Below are 17,560 nucleotides of genomic sequence, written 5' to 3' on the forward strand. Positions count from 1 at the left end.
CAAGTACAACATACACACATACTAACTTTTTATAAACTAAATATCTCTGTGTTGTATGGGTTTAATACAGCTGCTTTATGTGCTTTCTCTTTTTCAGAGTAATTAAGGTCTCCAAAACTCAAGGCTCTTTGGACACAGTGAGGAGAGAAGCTGTCAGAGTGCAGATACAGGAGGAGATACAATATCACGTCAACTATGGACTCCATCTGTGAGTGGGTCATTGTCTTTCCTGTACTACCAATCACTACTGACAAAATAGTATGTCTCAGAGCAGTCTACAAAAATCTACCTGGTTTTTCAGACTATTAGACAAAGCAAATGCAGTATTTCCACACATGCTTAAGTTCCAGTTTAACTCAAGTGAGTTTTCCCTCCGTCCCTCAGGGGGAAGGGCTGTACTTTGAGGCAAGCTTTCCTAGATGATGTGAAGAAGGCAGTGGAGCAGTCGAAAAACAGACCCATCCTCCTGGTGGGACCACAAGGCTGGGGAAAGAGCACCACCATGGCTGCAGTAGCACAGCTAGCGCCCTCTTGGCTACCTGGGTGAGATACTGCTAGAGCAGACGATCACATGGCAGAAATAAAGTTTTTCAGTTTGCAGTGCTCAGCTCAGAGATTTTCACATGGATTGCTAGAAATCAAATTACAGGTATATGTAACATAGATAAATACATACATATCAGTGCCATAGTCAAGACCACCTAAACCTAGACCAAGTTATGACCAAGGCCAGAGTGTATCAAGAGCAGGACAAGACCAAGACCAGAACAGTGCGAGTCCCACACGATAAAATGATAAAATGTGGAACATGGTACCCAGCACTCCTCAAATTAATCTGAAAGATCCACATCCCCATAAAAACTTTTGGGCAGTTGTGGTCTCGACCTGTCTTGAAATAAAATCCTGAGTTGCTTTGTCTGAGATCCAGACAAGAATGACTGAAAATGTGGTTGAGACCAGACTGAGCCCTTCAAAAAGTGGTCTTGAGACTGGTGTCAAGACCAAGACCAATCTCAAGCACTACAATACTGATACACATGCACAGTACATACTCATTAACCGAACCATTATTTCCATTTTTCCTTCCAACCATTTTCTCTCTTGGTTTAGAGCTGTGAAGATATTGGTGCACTTCATTGGCTTGACTGGAGAGAGCAGAAACATTCGTCTGGTCCTGCAGAGTCTTTGTATCCAGCTGGCTGAAGCCTACAGTCCCCACACACAGCTGTCAGAGGTATTGTATCTCACCTGACTGAGCAGGATCCTGACGATACCAACCTAAACCACACATGTTTAACATGTGTTTGCCTGAGAACTGGTTGCAATTACTGCTGACATTAACAGTGTTGTGGCTCTGACTGATCTGATCTGAATCACATTACGTAGCATATATGTTGATTCATTGTCTAAAGGATTATTTGTCTCCTTTAGGGCCTCCCTCAGCTGATCAACGAGTTCCACTCTCTGTTGGGCCTGGTGGGAGCAGAGAGATCCCTGATGGTCCTGCTGGATGGGTTAGATGAACTGTCTGAGGAACATGATGCAGACCTCTCCTGGATCTCAACCCCTTTACCTCCAAACGTCCACCTCATCCTATCTGCAACCACTGACTCTCCCTGTACTCACACTCTGCAGGTAAGTAGAGCTCAACGGAAGTAGATGAAACTTTTAATTTCACTGAGGCAACAGAAAGGAGGATACAGCAAAGAAATAGAAATGTGACAAATAAAAAATGTACAATATTACCTCTACAGCTTCTTGTCTAGACTTTAATGCTTTAAATGTGGACTCTTAGTAGTTAACGCACTGTATTTCCTTTGTTTAATCCATAGACAAACAGAAATGTACAAACGAAAATTAGTTATGTTTTGGAACTCTTTCCAGGTGAACAACAACCTTGTGGAGTAATTGTGCTTAGTTGCCTGCTGTCTTGACAATGAGGTTGCCAGGTTTGATACTATTGTTCCTTTTTAGAGACCCATTGAACGGAACAGTGTCTGACAAAAAACCAAGGCAGTCACAAATATTGAAGTTCTGTTATCTGTCTTACTGGTTTGTCAATGGAGACTTCAGCTTTATACCTAATTCTGTGGACCTGTTAGCAATGGATGTGGCTGGCGTAGCTGAACCCACCAATTAGGAACAGTGCCCACATATATTTGACCATGTTGAGCATATTGTGTATTAAAGTGATACATGTAGCAATGTTTGATAAACAAAGTCAAGTAAATATGGGATTTATAGTTGACAGAGATTTTTCTCTCTCACCAACAGTCAGCCCATCCCACAGTCTTGTCCCTCCCTCCACTCAGTCCTGATGACATCACAGCAGCATTAGAGACCAAGCTGCGGACTGATCAGAGGTGTTTGCAGGAGCAGCAGTGGCAGCTGCTGGTCCAGGCTTGTCTGTCCTGTCCCTGCCCTCTTTACCTGGAGGCAGCTTATTCTGAGAGCAGGCTCTGGACCTCCTACTCTTCACAGGTCAGCCTCAGTCTTCCCGCCAGCCTGGAGGGCCTTTACTTTAGCCTGTTGGCTCGTCTGGAGAGAGAGCTGGGGAGGCAGCTGGTGAGACAGGCTGCATCTCTGATATCCATCTCACGTTGGGGTGTCACCGAAGAGGTGGGAAAAGCTACATTTCACTACAAACTGCACATACACAGCATACCATGTGTGTTGAGATCGACCTACAAGCAACAACTGGTTCAGCATCCCTTGTGTGCACAATGGAAATTAACTTGCAGATAGTTCAACCTTACTTGATGTGCTGCCCGTAGTGATCAGGGATTTCTATTACTCACTGTAAAATAACATTTGTCACCATTTTCATTGTGACCGTCATGCTCTGGAGGGGTGTGTAAAAACTTTTAAGGCTAATAAATTTTAGTCAGAGTTAGTCTCCACTGAAAAAGGCAGTGTGTGTCACATTATCAACCCCTTTAAAGTTTAAGATTTATTATAATTCTAAAGTCTGTTAATTTATCTTTATGCAATGAATGACACCCCAATAATGATAATATGTACTCATTGCTAAGGTTCACACTTAATTTAAATTTATGGAGGTTAGGTTTAGGCAAGTAAAGTTACTCTGCTTAGGTTTAGGAAAAGACGTACCTTAAAAATTACTCAAAGTTCACATGGTTCCAAACACCGGTTTCCTGAGGAAAGTTCTGGAGGAAAGTCCTGTGTTTTGTGAGCCATCCACCAACCCAGCCTGCCTCCTTATGTGGACCGCGTCCTTCTTTACTCCCGTCAGCACATTGGTCATGTGATCACAGCCTTCCTAAGTGTTTGGGTTAGCCTATATATGAATTACTGGCTTATGATTATGTAGAATATGTACAAATTTTGGTGCATTCGGTTGTACATTTCGGTGCAAAACGTACGAACACTTCATGAGAACAGCCTGAGTCTGTAGTCAGTAATCAAATTAAAAATTAGTCCAACAGGACATGAAACTCCAGCAATGTGTGAATGTGCATGAATGTTTAACTGAGCAGCAAGTGGCACCTTGTACGGCAGCCTCAGTCAGCAGTGTGTGAGAGTGTGTGTGTGTGTGTGTGTGTGTGTGTGTGTGAATGAGGGAATGTGACGTAGTGTTAAAGCGCTTTAAGTGGTTGGAAAACTAGAAAAGTGCTATATAAGTGCAGGTCCATTTACTGACTGAATGATATTAGTACTACCAAGCAGCCATTCACAATAAATCAATCTGTGCCAAATTTGCTACTTAAGTGTGTATCTGGTTTAGACAAGGCGTATGTGCAGTGAAGTGCTCTGAGCTTGTAAGCCAGTCACAGATCTCCTAGGCCGCTCTATCGACTTTTTCTTTGCTATATTATTTTAGTCATTGTCCACCTAGTATTACTGCTGGAGTAGCTGACAGAGAGACAGAAGCTTGGCTCAGTGTGTGATTAGAAAAGAACAGAGGAGCAGAATTTCATTTTAGTCTACTATGTTACCCCTGCAGCTTGTTCAAAAGATACATTTTTGTCATTACAGAGAAAGTAAAGTGCTGAAAAAAGGTACCATTAGGCACCAGTACCAAATTCCAGATATCAGCAACCCCACCATCTTCCCAGTACTTCCTGCCCGGTCCTGTATTTGGTCACTTAAATGCAACAAATCATTTTGTCTAAGGCAGTCACATCAGTATGAAAGTAGCTTCCAGCGTAAAAGCTTGTATGTTCAACAGAATCAATTTGAAATATGATCCAGTCCATGTTTATGTCCATGACCAGGAGTTACTGGAACTATTGGCCCGAGATGAGAAGGTGCTCCAGGAAGTGACCTCATGTCACTCCTCTCCCAGCCACTCCAGGGTGCCTTATGTGTTGTGGGCTCGGCTGAAGCATGACCTCGGTCAACACCTAACTGAGGTCAGGACAGATAGGACATGGGTGTACCGCTGGACGCACTGTGAGCTGGGCGATGTGTGCATTAAGCACTATCTAAAAACAGATGATTCTCGTATGGCTGTGCACGCAGACTACGCTGACTACTACAGAGACAAGTCACAACATGCACACATATTTCAGCCACTGGCATGGACGCTGGATGAGGAAGAGGATTGTGAAGGTATGACAAAAAGTTACAGGTTCAACCTGAGAAAGCTTCACGGGTTACCCTACCACCTGGTCCGCTCCAGCCAAATCCTGTCCTTCCTGTCTGAATGTATTTTCAACTATGAGTTCCTGTTACATAAGGCCTGGGGTCTGTCTGTCCTGGACATCGAGGAGGACCTGAAGAAGGCTGTGCTGCCAGACAAGTAGGTCCTATCAAAGGACAGACAAAAGGCTGTCCTGTTGTCTCTAACTGCATACAGTATAACATTGATGACAATCACAGCAGCTGTCCAAAGCAAGGAGATCCTTGCTTTGAGTTTTGACTTTGGTTAAGTTTCATTTTCCTGATAGCAACAGTTTATCCTCCGGTTAAAAATAGATATCCAGTAATTAGAAGAAATTAAATCATAGGGTGCATCAGAATACTTTAACATTATGTCCTTATTCTTTAACACAGATTGACCACTAGTGGTATTCCACTGATTGACAGTCAGTGGTGGTAACAAATGTTTGTAAATGGCAAACTTCGTGGCAATTCATTCAATAGTTGACACATTTCAATCTGACCATGAACATTTGAAAGCGCACAAAGTCCCAGTCTGACAAATGGAAACATGTTTTAAAAGGCAGGCTGTCCAAATGGAATTCCTGACCACTCCATTCAAAAGAATGTCAAATGTCAAAATTTGGCATATTAAAATCTGGCATTTATAATACCTTTGAATAGAGTTTCTAAATGTCACAGTGACACATGGGAACATTTTTGACATGGTGGGCAATCCAAATTAGTCAGCATTCAAGAGGAGCTGCATATTTCAGTTTTATAAAAAGAAGTCCATATAGTCAAATGTTTACAGTACTGTTTCTGTACATTATTACAGTCAGTATAGGTAACACAGAAGATATATACAATCAGCACAGTTTCAAGGTGGACCCCAAAGATTAGAGTCATCAGTTCAGTGTCTGACCAAATGTCTTCCCTTCTCTTCCTGAGATATGCCGTTGAGTAAAAAAAAAAAAAAAAAAGTGATATATGCAGAGTACTGTGATGTCACGGTGAAGTTGACCTTTTGCATATAAAATCGTCACTTCATCATGTTATCCTATTAGACAGTTGTGTGAAGTTTTGTCCTAATGAGTATAAGAATTCTTGAGTTGTGGCCCAAAATATATATTGTGAGGTCACAGTGACCTTTGACCAGTAAATTCTAATCAGTTATTTCATTAGTCCAAGGGGACATTCGTACCAAGTTTTAAGAAATTCTCTTCAGATGTTCATGAGATATTGCATTCTCAAGAATGAGATGGATGCAAGGTCACGCTTACCTTGTCCTTTGACCACCAAAATCTTATCAGTTCATTGTCGAGTCCAAATAAACATTTGTTCCAACTTTGAAGAAATTCCTTTAAGTCGTTCTTGAGATATTGCATTCACAAGAATGAGACAGGCAAGGTCACGGTAACCTTGACTTGACCTATGATGACCAAAACCTAATCAGTTCATCTTTGAGTCCATGTGAACATTTGTTCCAAATTTGAGGAAATTCCTTAACGGCATTTTTGAGATATTACATTCACAAGGATGGGATGTACATACATATGGATGGACAACCTGAAAACATTATGCCTCTGGCCATGGCTAATACCAGTGCGGGGTTATAAAAATTACCTCATACAGTGGCATGATTGACCGTTTCAGAGAGTTCCAACAATTGTCATACACTGCCTCTACACAATTCTGTCTTTGGAAAGGAGACATTCGATGATGTTAGACAGTGTGACACTTTGTTACTGAGGCGATGGGGTCTCCACTAGAGTGTTTTGGTGCAGTTCCACCCTTTCTTTTGAGGAATCTTTGGATCTCTAATTTTGTTTATTCTGATCCCCCTTTTTTTTCAAAGCTATCTGAACATATACCTCTGACGGGAGCTAACATTCAGCTTGTAGTATTTGTGATTCCTATCTTTATACCCCAGTCTGGCTTTCTTCTGCCTCCTGTCAGCCCTCTTTTAGTTTATCTATGTAAACACGTGTATCCCCCCCACCTCCTAGGGTGCTGGTGGATGTGGAAGTGTTGTCGGGTGCTCTGGAGATGTCCAGAGAGGTGCTGCTGCAGGACCCCTGTCAGCTGGCCTCCCAGCTTATGGGTCGACTGGGACAAATGGTTATTGAGGACCGTCCTGTTGCTAAAGGTAGACTGTAATTTGTAAATGGTGTATATCAGTATTTATTTACCGTATATATCAAATATCATATATTTCAGGTGAGAGGTGGAATCTAGGGAGTTGTATAAATCTGAATGAGGATTTTAGACCCATATATGTTTTAATTTAAAGAAAAAAATACATAGGCAGTTCAAAATGAGTTTATTATATAGCAATTTAAAACAATTTACCAAGCACAATACAAAAAGAAATAAAAAATTTTAAAAAAAATTGCAAAGATCAGAGTGAAAGGCAATATAGGTACAATAAGATAGAATAAAATGTAAATTTCAAAAGTATTATTGCAATAAATGCACAGAGAAAAGAAAAGGCGAGATGGATGGTAATGTTAAAACTGAAGGAGAAGTAGATGGAGCAGTCATCTGCATAGAACTGGACACTGATTACCCAAAGGTAACATGTAGATAGAGAATAGTGGAAGAGCAAGGACTGGTTCCTGAGGTAGTTATGAGTACATTGATTTGAGGAGGATTTACAGCTGCCTATGGTCACTTTAAGGTCCTTTCAGAGAGATAAGACATATTAGCAAACATAAAATCTATGGTTTTCTTTGGAAAATAGACAGTATTGTAGGTTACACATGGTTTTGTATCAGTAACTCCAGAGAATATGTTGTGCTCGATTATTTGGTGAATATTTTCTGATCTCTAAGCTGTGTGACTGACCCAGGTGACCCACTGAAGTTCAGCTACCTCCATTCTATACTGGCTCAGTGCACCCAGTCCTCCCTGCCTGTGTTGCTGCCCTCCTCCACCTGCTTGCTCCCCCCAGGAGGCCTTCAACACACCCTGCTTGCAGGTAACACATTGCATATACTACCCTGCTTTTGTTCAGGAGTGGGGAGTTTTTCCTTATCTGAAGCAAGGGTCAAAGGGCAGAGGGTGTTGTATGCTGTACAGATTGTAGGGATGTAATGGTACAAAGACGTCACTGTTCGGCCACACTTTGGTTTCGGTGTCACGGTTCAGTGTGAATTTGGCACACCATGAAAAAAACACAAATGTTTAAGGATACATTCTTTTCATTTACTTTAAACAGATAGGGTGCAAGTGTCACAGACAGACACAGTCACCTCAGTGGGGACTGAAGTAGCAATCTGACCACTGGCAACTTCAGTAAACTCATTATGAAAATAATAAACATTTTAACAGTTTCTGTATTACACTGTACTGAACAAAGACTTTCCCAAAAGGTAACAGGTCATAACAGACTGTAAAACTGAGAAGCACCTCTTCTGTTATGAAAGTGAAAATACAAAATAAAAAAATAATAAAATATTAACTTGTGCACTTTGTGTTTTAATTCATTCCACCTTGGTTGTATGCCAGTTTAAATGCCAATAGTTTTATTCATTGTTTTTACCCTGTTCTGCTTTGTCGTCTAAAGGGTGCATGAAAGCAGCAGGGAGAAGGAGTTGGGAGTTTGTTTTTTTTCTTGTCCCAGTGATTGGCACATCTGAGTGATGCTGTCGAATGAGCTACACTAATGTCACCCATTGGTTTGTGGATTCCAGTTTTGAAGCCCTGAGTTTGACATTTTGGCCATTGCCATCTTGTTTTTATGGAGTCAGAAGTGACCATATTTGGAAGAAAGGGTGGAGTTGTGGAGGAATGACGGGTGGATCTAATTGAGAACCTGAGACAGCCTGTTTCTCAAAAAGTCTTAATTGTCCAGGGAGTGAACTTTTATAAAACTCACCCATCAAAATTTTATTGGCATGAAATTAGCTATAGAAACCAAAACCATTCCTCCAGGCTGTAAACATGTTTATTCCTGCTGTAAAGTTGGGCATTTTAATACTGGGGTCTACGGGGATTGACTTGCTCTGGGAGCCAGACTCAAGTGGCCATTAGAGGAACTGCTGTTTTTGGCACTTCGGTATTGGCTTTATTTTTCAGTCCTGTTAGTTGCCTCTTGGTTTCCATTCACAGACCCTACAATGGTGGAGCAATGCCAACACATTGTCATCATTCTATACACAAATATCTCTTTCCAGTGCTGTTGTAGGTAACCTGGAACCCGCAGGTGGGTCTTCCAGAAGTACTACATAGTGTATATGTTCCTATATTTTTCATATGCACGTTAGTAGAAACGTAACTGCATGCTAATCAAATTGATTGATGGTGTGTTCACTAACCAGGTCATTTGACCAATGTGACTGCCTTGGGAGGGGCGCAGAGAGGACCCTTTGCTGTCACCAGTGAATCAGATGGCAGCCTGAGGTTTTGGGATCTGGAGCAGAGGCGGATCATCAGGAGCCTGGACCCGGTGGGGGGAGTCGTGGGAGATTCAATCACCCTGGGTCTGGATGATAGGATGCTTATAATCTGCATGGGACAAAGTCTGCAGGTTAGAGTTCAGCTAAATTTTGTTTCACTGCTTGGTTTGAAAAGGAATTTTATTTTTTCTGCTTTATCTCAGTAAGGAAGCTTGTAACTATTATAATGTTACGGATATTTCAAAGTATGGTAAAAACAACTTGTACAAAACAGCAGGAGTTTAAAAACATAAAGACTGTTGTTGCAGGATACTGATATATAACTTGACTGTATTTCAGGTGAGAGAAGTTGAATCTGGGCGAGTTGTGTATTCAGAAAGTGACTCAGTGGATGTTCCCATAGTCACCACGACTTGTGAAGGACAGCTGCTGGTGATCTTCTATGATGGAAGTCATCGAGTCAAGGTGCACAGCAGCAAACAGCAGGCAGACACAGTCAGACACTAGCTGGTGAACAAAGTGGAGCATTTAGCAGTTAAAGAGACAGATATTTTTCTCACAAGTTGGTGGAGACCAAAAATAGAGCCAAAAGAGAGTGAATACTGGACTTACATTCATCAGGTGGACACAAAAAAATAATAACAGTCAGTGAAGCCTGAATATTTGTTCCACTGAATAATTGTTAGAAACCTTACAAAGAGAGTCTTGCATGTTCCAGAAATTAATAAAAGGTTTATATCAATCATGTCTGAGCTAAGTGTGTTTTTCGTGTGTTCCTGTAGGTTTTTGACCTGGCTTCCTCCTGTTCTCTGCTGCACTGCACTGCCATTTCTATGGAGCATGAGGCAATCCACAAAGACCGCTCTATTCTGCTGTCCAACAGCTCCATCAGAGACTACGTCCTCTTTGCCTACAGGTCAGACAGCATGAGTTTAGACCCATGTCAGGTCCAGACCATGGCAGTGCCTTTTGGGATATGTTGGATATTTTGAAGGTGCCTTGTGATGATAATCAGCACTTTGACAGCACTTTGACATTCACTTATCCTAAAGGCCCCATACTACCCCATATCATTTTACAGTTAAAGCAGGTATAGGTGCTATATAAAGACTGTGAAAGTATCAAAGCGCTCCCTGTTCAGACGCTACATCTTTAAACAAGCCTTCAGGACTTCCATGAAGTTGTGATGTCACAACCATACTACATAAAGATAGAAAGTGCAGCTACAGTGCTGTTACATTCTTTACCCCAGCTGCAGCCTGGATGCAGAGATGCCGAGAGCACAGATGTGGAAGACCTGGAAACAGTGACCAATCAGAGCAGACTGAGCTTTTTTGGGAGGGAGCGTTTAAAGAGACGGACACTACAACGGGGCATCTCAGACAGAGGGTGAATACAAGTATATTCAGGTAGACATTTTGAGAAAAACAAAGTGTTTTCTGAACATTAAAGTATGTAAACATGGTCTAGTAGAACCCCAAATACAAGTTTGAACCTGAAAATGTGCATAATATAGGACCTTTAACATAGCAATTAGCAAGTTGAAATGAAAAAGTTCGTCCTGCCTTTGTGTTTGTATTGGAAATATTAGAGCTGGTGGAACAACTGCTTGCTGTTTGAAGGCAAAAAAAGCAGCCCGATGTAAAGTTTATGCCCCCCAAAATACATTCTTTTTTTGGGAACATTGTCCTGTTAATGCCTCAGTTTTGACTGATGCTGTCTCTTTTTATCAGAATAAAAAAATGCACATTACGTAAAGGACCCAACAGAGAACGTTTTTGCCTACCTTTCGCTTATTCCTTTTTGTTTTGTGTCCAAGTCTCTCTAAGGGAGTAGTCTCATAAAAATCTGACGAGAGGTGACTTATTGCAGAAAGAAAATGGTGGAAACACCAGTAAGAGTTGGAGAGCGGAGTGCTGGGACGAGTTTGTTGTGTACAGAAAGTACAGAAACTGTATATTACTCTTATCTAAAATATTTTCCTTGTCATGGCTGAATATTAAGCTGACTTTAAAATTGTGAAAAAGCCACCAAGATTTCAGAAGGGGACTTCTCGTTCGCAAGACTTGGTCACAAAACAGACCAGAAGAAGCAAAAGCTACGGAAAAATGTTTCATTTCTCTGTAGAGATCCTTTCTGTGATGTTGTCAGATGCTTAAAATAACAATCTGAGCCCATCAGTGCCAAAAACAAGCACTATTAATAGACATAAGTGACAAGTCACACCTGCCAAGTCAGGTTGCAGTAGATTTTAAGTCCTGAGTGTCTGTAGAAAATCCAATCAGACCAGAGGGTCTGGATAGGCCTGGCCTGAGAGGCAAAACACTTGGGAAAAAACAAAAACACAACATGCTGTGTACAACGGCACAGTGATAAGCTGCAAACTGCAGACTGGACTGTAAGAGGACACTGTCCAGAGACATTTTAGCTAATTGCACAAATTGTAACTGTGAGACTGTAACAGTCTTTAGTGTAACTGATTGTTAAAACCCTGATTATTAAAACCCTGTTTGGACAGCAGACCAGATCCCATCAGGTCACTATGAATGCCAAATGATGGTGACCTCAGCAGCATCACATTCACAATGCATGAGACACAAGTGTCACTGCGAGTGACCTTGTTCTTAAGTAAGATCACATATCCCTTTGTTAACAAGCTGTGAAATCAGGCCTCCACAGTCTCCAGACAAATGTCACCACTGGCTTTGGAAACAGTTGTGAATTATTAAGATCGGCCACGACTCGTGTGCCTCCTCGGTGTAACGCAGCACGGAGATGATGCTTTCCTGTCACATAAATGAATGACACTGATGCTGATGGCCAGAGGATAACAGCAAGATAATAAAGGTTTCCACTGAGTTTTTTCTACATTCTGTTATTATCTAATTAAAACTGAATCAAAAGCAGTGGCATGGCTGCTTCAGAGTAATTAGCACAGAAGCCATACCTTCACTCCTGACAGGAGGAGGTGTCAGGTGAACAACAAAGTAGGTCACTGGTGGTTGCTGGTAATACAAGATGACAGGGATGGTAATAATATGACCATCAGCTCATTTGCTGTTAGCTCTCTACAGTGTGTCAGCGTTAAATGAGAGCTCTTATAGTGATAAAGCCTGAATCTTCATAAGAAGAGGCAGATGAGATGCTTTGTAGCAGATGACTTGCAGTGTTCCGATTATTTATTTTTTACAGGAGTCTCTTCACTTAGATGAGCTGCAGGAAATTCTGGCTTTTTTTAATCTGGATCTTGCTTTGCTACCATGTTGACATTCAGGGCCCAGTAAAACAGTGTATTTCAGGACAAGCAGCACAAGCCTTCCAAATATATTTGCATTTACATAGATCATTGTAAAGGCTTGTCTCTGAGTCTCTGAGAGTTGCTTTTCGGGAACTACCAGAAGCTGTTTTGAGTATTCAGCCAGAAATTAATATCTGTCTGTCTGTCTGTGGAAAGATTTTGTCCCAGTGATAGCATCATGATCAGGATGCAGACATGAAACTTTACAGGTACGTAGTTGAGATCAAAAGGCAGGTCGAGTTCGAAGATGGGTGTGGTCTGAGGATGATGGTGAAAGTAGGTGGGTAGAAAGTAGAACTTTACACCCCTGGGCAACATTCATTTCAAAGGTCTAGTGTGTAGGATTTAGTGGCAACTAGTGGTGAGGTTGCAGATTGCAGCCAACTAAAACTTCACCAGTGTGCCAAGCATGTTGGAGAACTACAACGGCCAATGCAAGAAGGCAAAGACACAAATGGCCCTATCTAGAGGCAGTGTCTGGTTTGTCCATTCCTGGCTACTGTAGAAACATGGCAGTGCAGCATGGCAATCTCTGTGGAAGAGGACCTGCTCCAGATATAAACAGCTAACTTTGACAGAACAAAACCGCAAGAGTTCTTATTTTCAGATGATTATATACTAATAAAAACGTAGTTGTGAATATTATATTCCATTTCTGCCCATATATATCCCTAAATTCTGCATGCTGAAACTTTAAGTCGCTGCAGATGTGACCCTATCGCAAGATGGTTTCTAGTTTGTTCTGCATTTACAGCAAGAAAACAAAATAGAATGTAACTAAATGCACAATTTGTGATCCAAACATCAAGACGTAGGTCACATGGAGTCGCAATCAGTCAGAACTTGGTGATAGTTATTGAGTCTAGTAAACATTTAAATGTTGAAAAAGATCTGTCTCTTAGAAACAAATTGTATCTAAATAATAAAAAACAACCTTTTTAAATTCAGTTTCTCTCAGGGGTTTTGCTGCTTTGGCCTTACTTGGTCTGGTATGACCAGTCGTATATGATGGCTAATGTTAGCAAACTGTAGGTAGAGATTTCTGTGTAACTGCCATTAATGACACTGAGGTTTGTTAACACCAGATCCCAATGTTTGCAATTACGTAATGAAATATGTACGACCACTGACCCATGTTACAACATACAACAAAAGTAAATAGCTTCTCATACATGATAAAAAGTGAAACAAGTATACATCACCATGTATATTTTTCTACAGAACATCTCAGAACATCATATAATTAAATACTTACATAATATAAAGATACCTAAAATAAATACATAAGAGAGTAGTCACTGTCAAATGCCAATTTGTGTTTTAGATGTTATTTAGAAAAGGGACACCATTTTCGACATGTCAGTTGGGGGTGAAGATCAACATTTTAAAATCAGACACTTGGGATACATCTGGTCTGGTTTCAATTAAACATGTTACCACTGTGTTCTTATTTGTAAATGCTGGTGATGCTGTAAATACATGTGAATGTTACATCCTTTTTCAGTTATTTAAGTTGTGCTCTGTGTTTAAGGTCTGGTTCTGAGGCTGCAGTATTCAGTGCCAGAGGGGGCGCTGTGCTGTCTGTCCTGTCTGCGCAGCATGGTGCTGCCTCAATACAAGCTGTGGAGATGACTGAAGACTACCTGCTGCTCTTCTGCAGGTACACTAACACCAGAAACAAACTGCAGGGTGAACACAGGTCAATACCTGTATTTGTTGTAATGTCCAGCACCTGTCTGTGAGATGTCATTAGAGACGTGTTTATGTCCCTGGACTTTAATTTGACAATGTGTGACTCCTCACGCTTTGTACTTTGTGTCAGATACCCATACAAGAGAGGCAGTGAAATCATCCACATCGAACTCTTCAGCACTGTGTCCTTCCTCTACCTGCGGTCTATACTGGGCTGCAGCCAGGACTGCATTTCCCAGGTCTCTGGCAACCAGGCGGGGACTCATGCCGTGGCCTTTTGCCCCTCCCCTCATACCGGCATCACTGAGCTGGTCACCTGGAACCTGGAGACAGAGGACCACAAACATATCACTCGCTTCCCTGCAGTACTGACCAAAGGTTAGTCTTTACAGGGCAGCAATGCAGATACCCAGAGGGGTTTTAGGGTTTTCCATACTGAGCAGAATGTTTTATTATCCTTTTGTGAAGTCCCTCTCTTAAACAGCCATTGTCCAGTCATAACTCAGCAACTGTGATTATGCACATCAAGTCTGTCAAGGTTTGATTCCTCAACATGCCTCAAAATACACACAGGGTGCACTACTACCTGAACTGATTATATAAAATAGTGGATGTAGTCACTGTGATGTCACTCATTGGTTGAGTTTTGCATTTTGGCCATCACGATCTTGGATTTTTGTAGCCAGAAGTGAACATATTTGGGCATTTGGCTGCCACCTTGGTTAGCACAGCTATGGTTCACTGTGATAATAATAATGCTAGTAGTAATTTTTGCTAATGAAAAGCAGGCTTAAAGCCATTAAAACACTTACCAGAAAAAAAACAACTCCATAGAGAGTCTTTAGCCAATGTGGCAGCGACTTGTTAATGGACAGCACCCACCTGTCACAAAAAGCGGCCACACCTTTGATTGTGCCTAATTAAGAACATATAAATGAGAGAGTTTCTGAAAATTCACAGTTGTCATAAATGTTGAAATTAGTAATAGAGACCAAAACGTTTTTTGTACCAGGCTGTAAACATGTTTATGAGCCAACAGCCTCGAGTGGCCATTAGAGGAACAGCAGTTTTTTGGCTCCTCTGCGCTGGCTTTATTGTTCAGCCTCAGAGGTTGCCACTTCGTAAGAGCGATACCCAATATTTAAAAAACTTGCAGACTTGTGTCTTTTTTATCAATGTTCCAAAACTGAAAAAACATGATAATACACTTTTTATACAAAGTGTAAAGAATGGATTCAGCAGTTGTTGTCTGCTGCTAACTTTAGTATGACCTGATAATAGCTTACTAGCCTATGTTAATAACTATTTGAAGGCCAAGAGTTACAGGTTTATAGCAAACATAGAGAAAGCCTAATTTCTGAGGCACAACCATTGCACCATGCTACACTACAGCTTGTTGTGTAAGTACAACAGCATATAACATATGGTCAGCTGTGCACCAGAACATTTCAGCCTTCATAGGTCAGTGCAACTATGTTAACTAGGACATTTTCCTTTTCATCCAGGCCTGTGCTTTGATCTGCGTCTCTGCCTGGGGATCTGCAGTGGGGAAAAGTACCTTCGCCTGTGGGATCTGACCTCCAGGATCAATGACCAGGCTCTGACCTATAACATCCATAAGCCCAGGAGTGAGGGCACAGAGGAGATCATCCCGATGGGGAAAACCCCGAGGTGGGTACTGTAATGTAGTACTGACAGCTGTCACATTTTTGTGTTCATCTCATGATGCTTCTTATCCTGAAGAGGCAGATATTAGTCAATGTAATCAACTTCTGTTATAGTGTTTTTTTGATCCAGTGTTTATCCATAGGCTGAACAGATTCATTCAACACAATTTGAGGAGATGCTGCACATATACTGTATTTCCATGATGGTGATGGACTATCAATATTAATATCCTGAGTTTGATTCATCTCAAAAAACATTCACAGTATTTATTGATAACCCACATTAGACAAGTGACTTCACATCCTTTTTTTGTCCTCTTTGTAGACCAGTTTTCTTGCATATACTTGCATATAAATATCACCTCTTTGCTGCGATTGGCTGACCTAACCACAGCCCACCCACGGACCAATCAGATCACTGGGAAAATGGTGCAAAGTTTAGTTAACAGGAGCAAAAATACTGATTAACAGTAAAGTGACAAGTACCACTGAGACATTTTGAATGTAATGTAATGGCCATCTTGACAATTATAGATAGAAGATAGATATTTTTTATTTTTTTTGCAAAACCACAGGTCCACTCTGGGTTTGAAACAGAACTTTAAATAACTAATGATACTACATACATAAACATACTACACTAACAGACTCATGAGAGTTTATTATAGCTGCATGTAAATTGCTTATGCTGTTGAGCACACATTTAATTAAATTAGCATATTATAAAAGCAACATTTTTAGTCTGGTAGACCTGATTCAGTATTCTTTTTTTGTTTTTGTAGCGTTCTTAATCATTTCATCACTTTTTAAATCTACTGTAGTTGTGTGTATATGAAATGTATTTAAATCATTAGGGTAACTTAAATATTCTTTCAGCCTGGACCCTACTGTCCCATGTTTTTGTGTCTAGGTGACTAATAACAACAAGTTTAGAAATGAGCCCAGTGTTAAGGGACCATTGTCACCTCACAGCAGGAGGGCTCCTGGTTTAAACCCAGAGTGAGGAGCCCCTCTGCATGTTCGCCCCATGTCAGTGTGGGTTTTCTCTGGGTGCTCCAGCTTCCTCCCACAGTCCAAAAATTGTTAATTCCAAATTGGCCGTAGGTGTGAATTTCAGTGTTGAATGGTTGTCTGTCTGTATGTGTCAGCCTGGTGATAGTCTGGCGACCTGTCCAGGGTGTTCCCTGCCTCTTGCCCTGTGTCATTTGGGATAGGCTCCAGTCCTTGCACCACCCCAAACAGGATAAGCACTTATGGAAAATGAATGAATGAATTAATTTATGTTCATTAAAAGTTCCTGTTTTTGCCACTGACAGGCTCAGATTGTTTTTCTAAGTGTCTGACAACATTATGAAAATGATCCTTACAGTGATAGACCTTTTTGTCAGAGTGAGATCCTTCTGACTGTAAAAAACTTCTGACTGTATTTAAAAAATGCAGGTTGCATTGTCTACCATTATATATTTCAATAAGTAAAACTGGTTATAAATAAAGTGTTTGTTTTAATATTATAATGCATTAATTCTATACAAGTTAACATTGCTAATTCTCAGGTTATGTCCCAATGTAATGGGATGAGACAAAATGTGATGGGCAGTTAAATCAGGATGTAGTTACTACTGTTGTAATCTCAAAAAGACATTATCTTAATATTATCTTGTCATAATATTTTTCAGGACCCTATGAGACTAAATTACTGTTACACATAAAGTAGGGAATTTGAACTTTGTGTCGTCTTACAGACTTAAACCTTAGAACCTTATTTTGCAGACTTAAACACCCAGGTGCAGTACTTGATATTTTCAGGATACTTTTGGTTGTAGGAGCACGTTCCATTGAAACTGACTCAGTCCATATTTGTGTACTGGTATTATCTTCCTGTGATGGAGCCTGGCTCCCTC

The 17,560-nt window shown here is 40.9% G+C and overlaps 1 protein-coding gene across 1 annotated transcript; it reads left to right on the forward strand.

Annotated features, from left to right (window-relative positions):
- Positions 1–934: 934 nt before the first annotated feature.
- On the forward strand, positions 935–16,573 carry LOC117246363 (NACHT domain- and WD repeat-containing protein 1). The gene is made up of 15 exons (XM_078164132.1): positions 935–1,044; positions 1,111–1,234; positions 1,432–1,635; positions 2,275–2,565; positions 4,236–4,762; positions 6,612–6,751; positions 7,454–7,694; positions 8,781–8,809; positions 8,925–9,133; positions 9,342–9,467; positions 9,785–9,918; positions 13,832–13,960; positions 14,123–14,370; positions 15,498–15,663; positions 16,570–16,573. The coding sequence occupies exons 1-15, from the start codon at positions 935–937 to the stop codon at positions 16,571–16,573; spliced, it is 2,682 nt and encodes an 893-aa protein (XP_078020258.1).
- Positions 16,574–17,560: the final 987 nt, after the last annotated feature.

The sequence above is a fragment of the Epinephelus lanceolatus genome, chromosome 22, assembly GCF_041903045.1.
Source record: "Epinephelus lanceolatus isolate andai-2023 chromosome 22, ASM4190304v1, whole genome shotgun sequence".
Taxonomy (NCBI): domain Eukaryota; kingdom Metazoa; phylum Chordata; class Actinopteri; order Perciformes; family Serranidae; genus Epinephelus; species Epinephelus lanceolatus.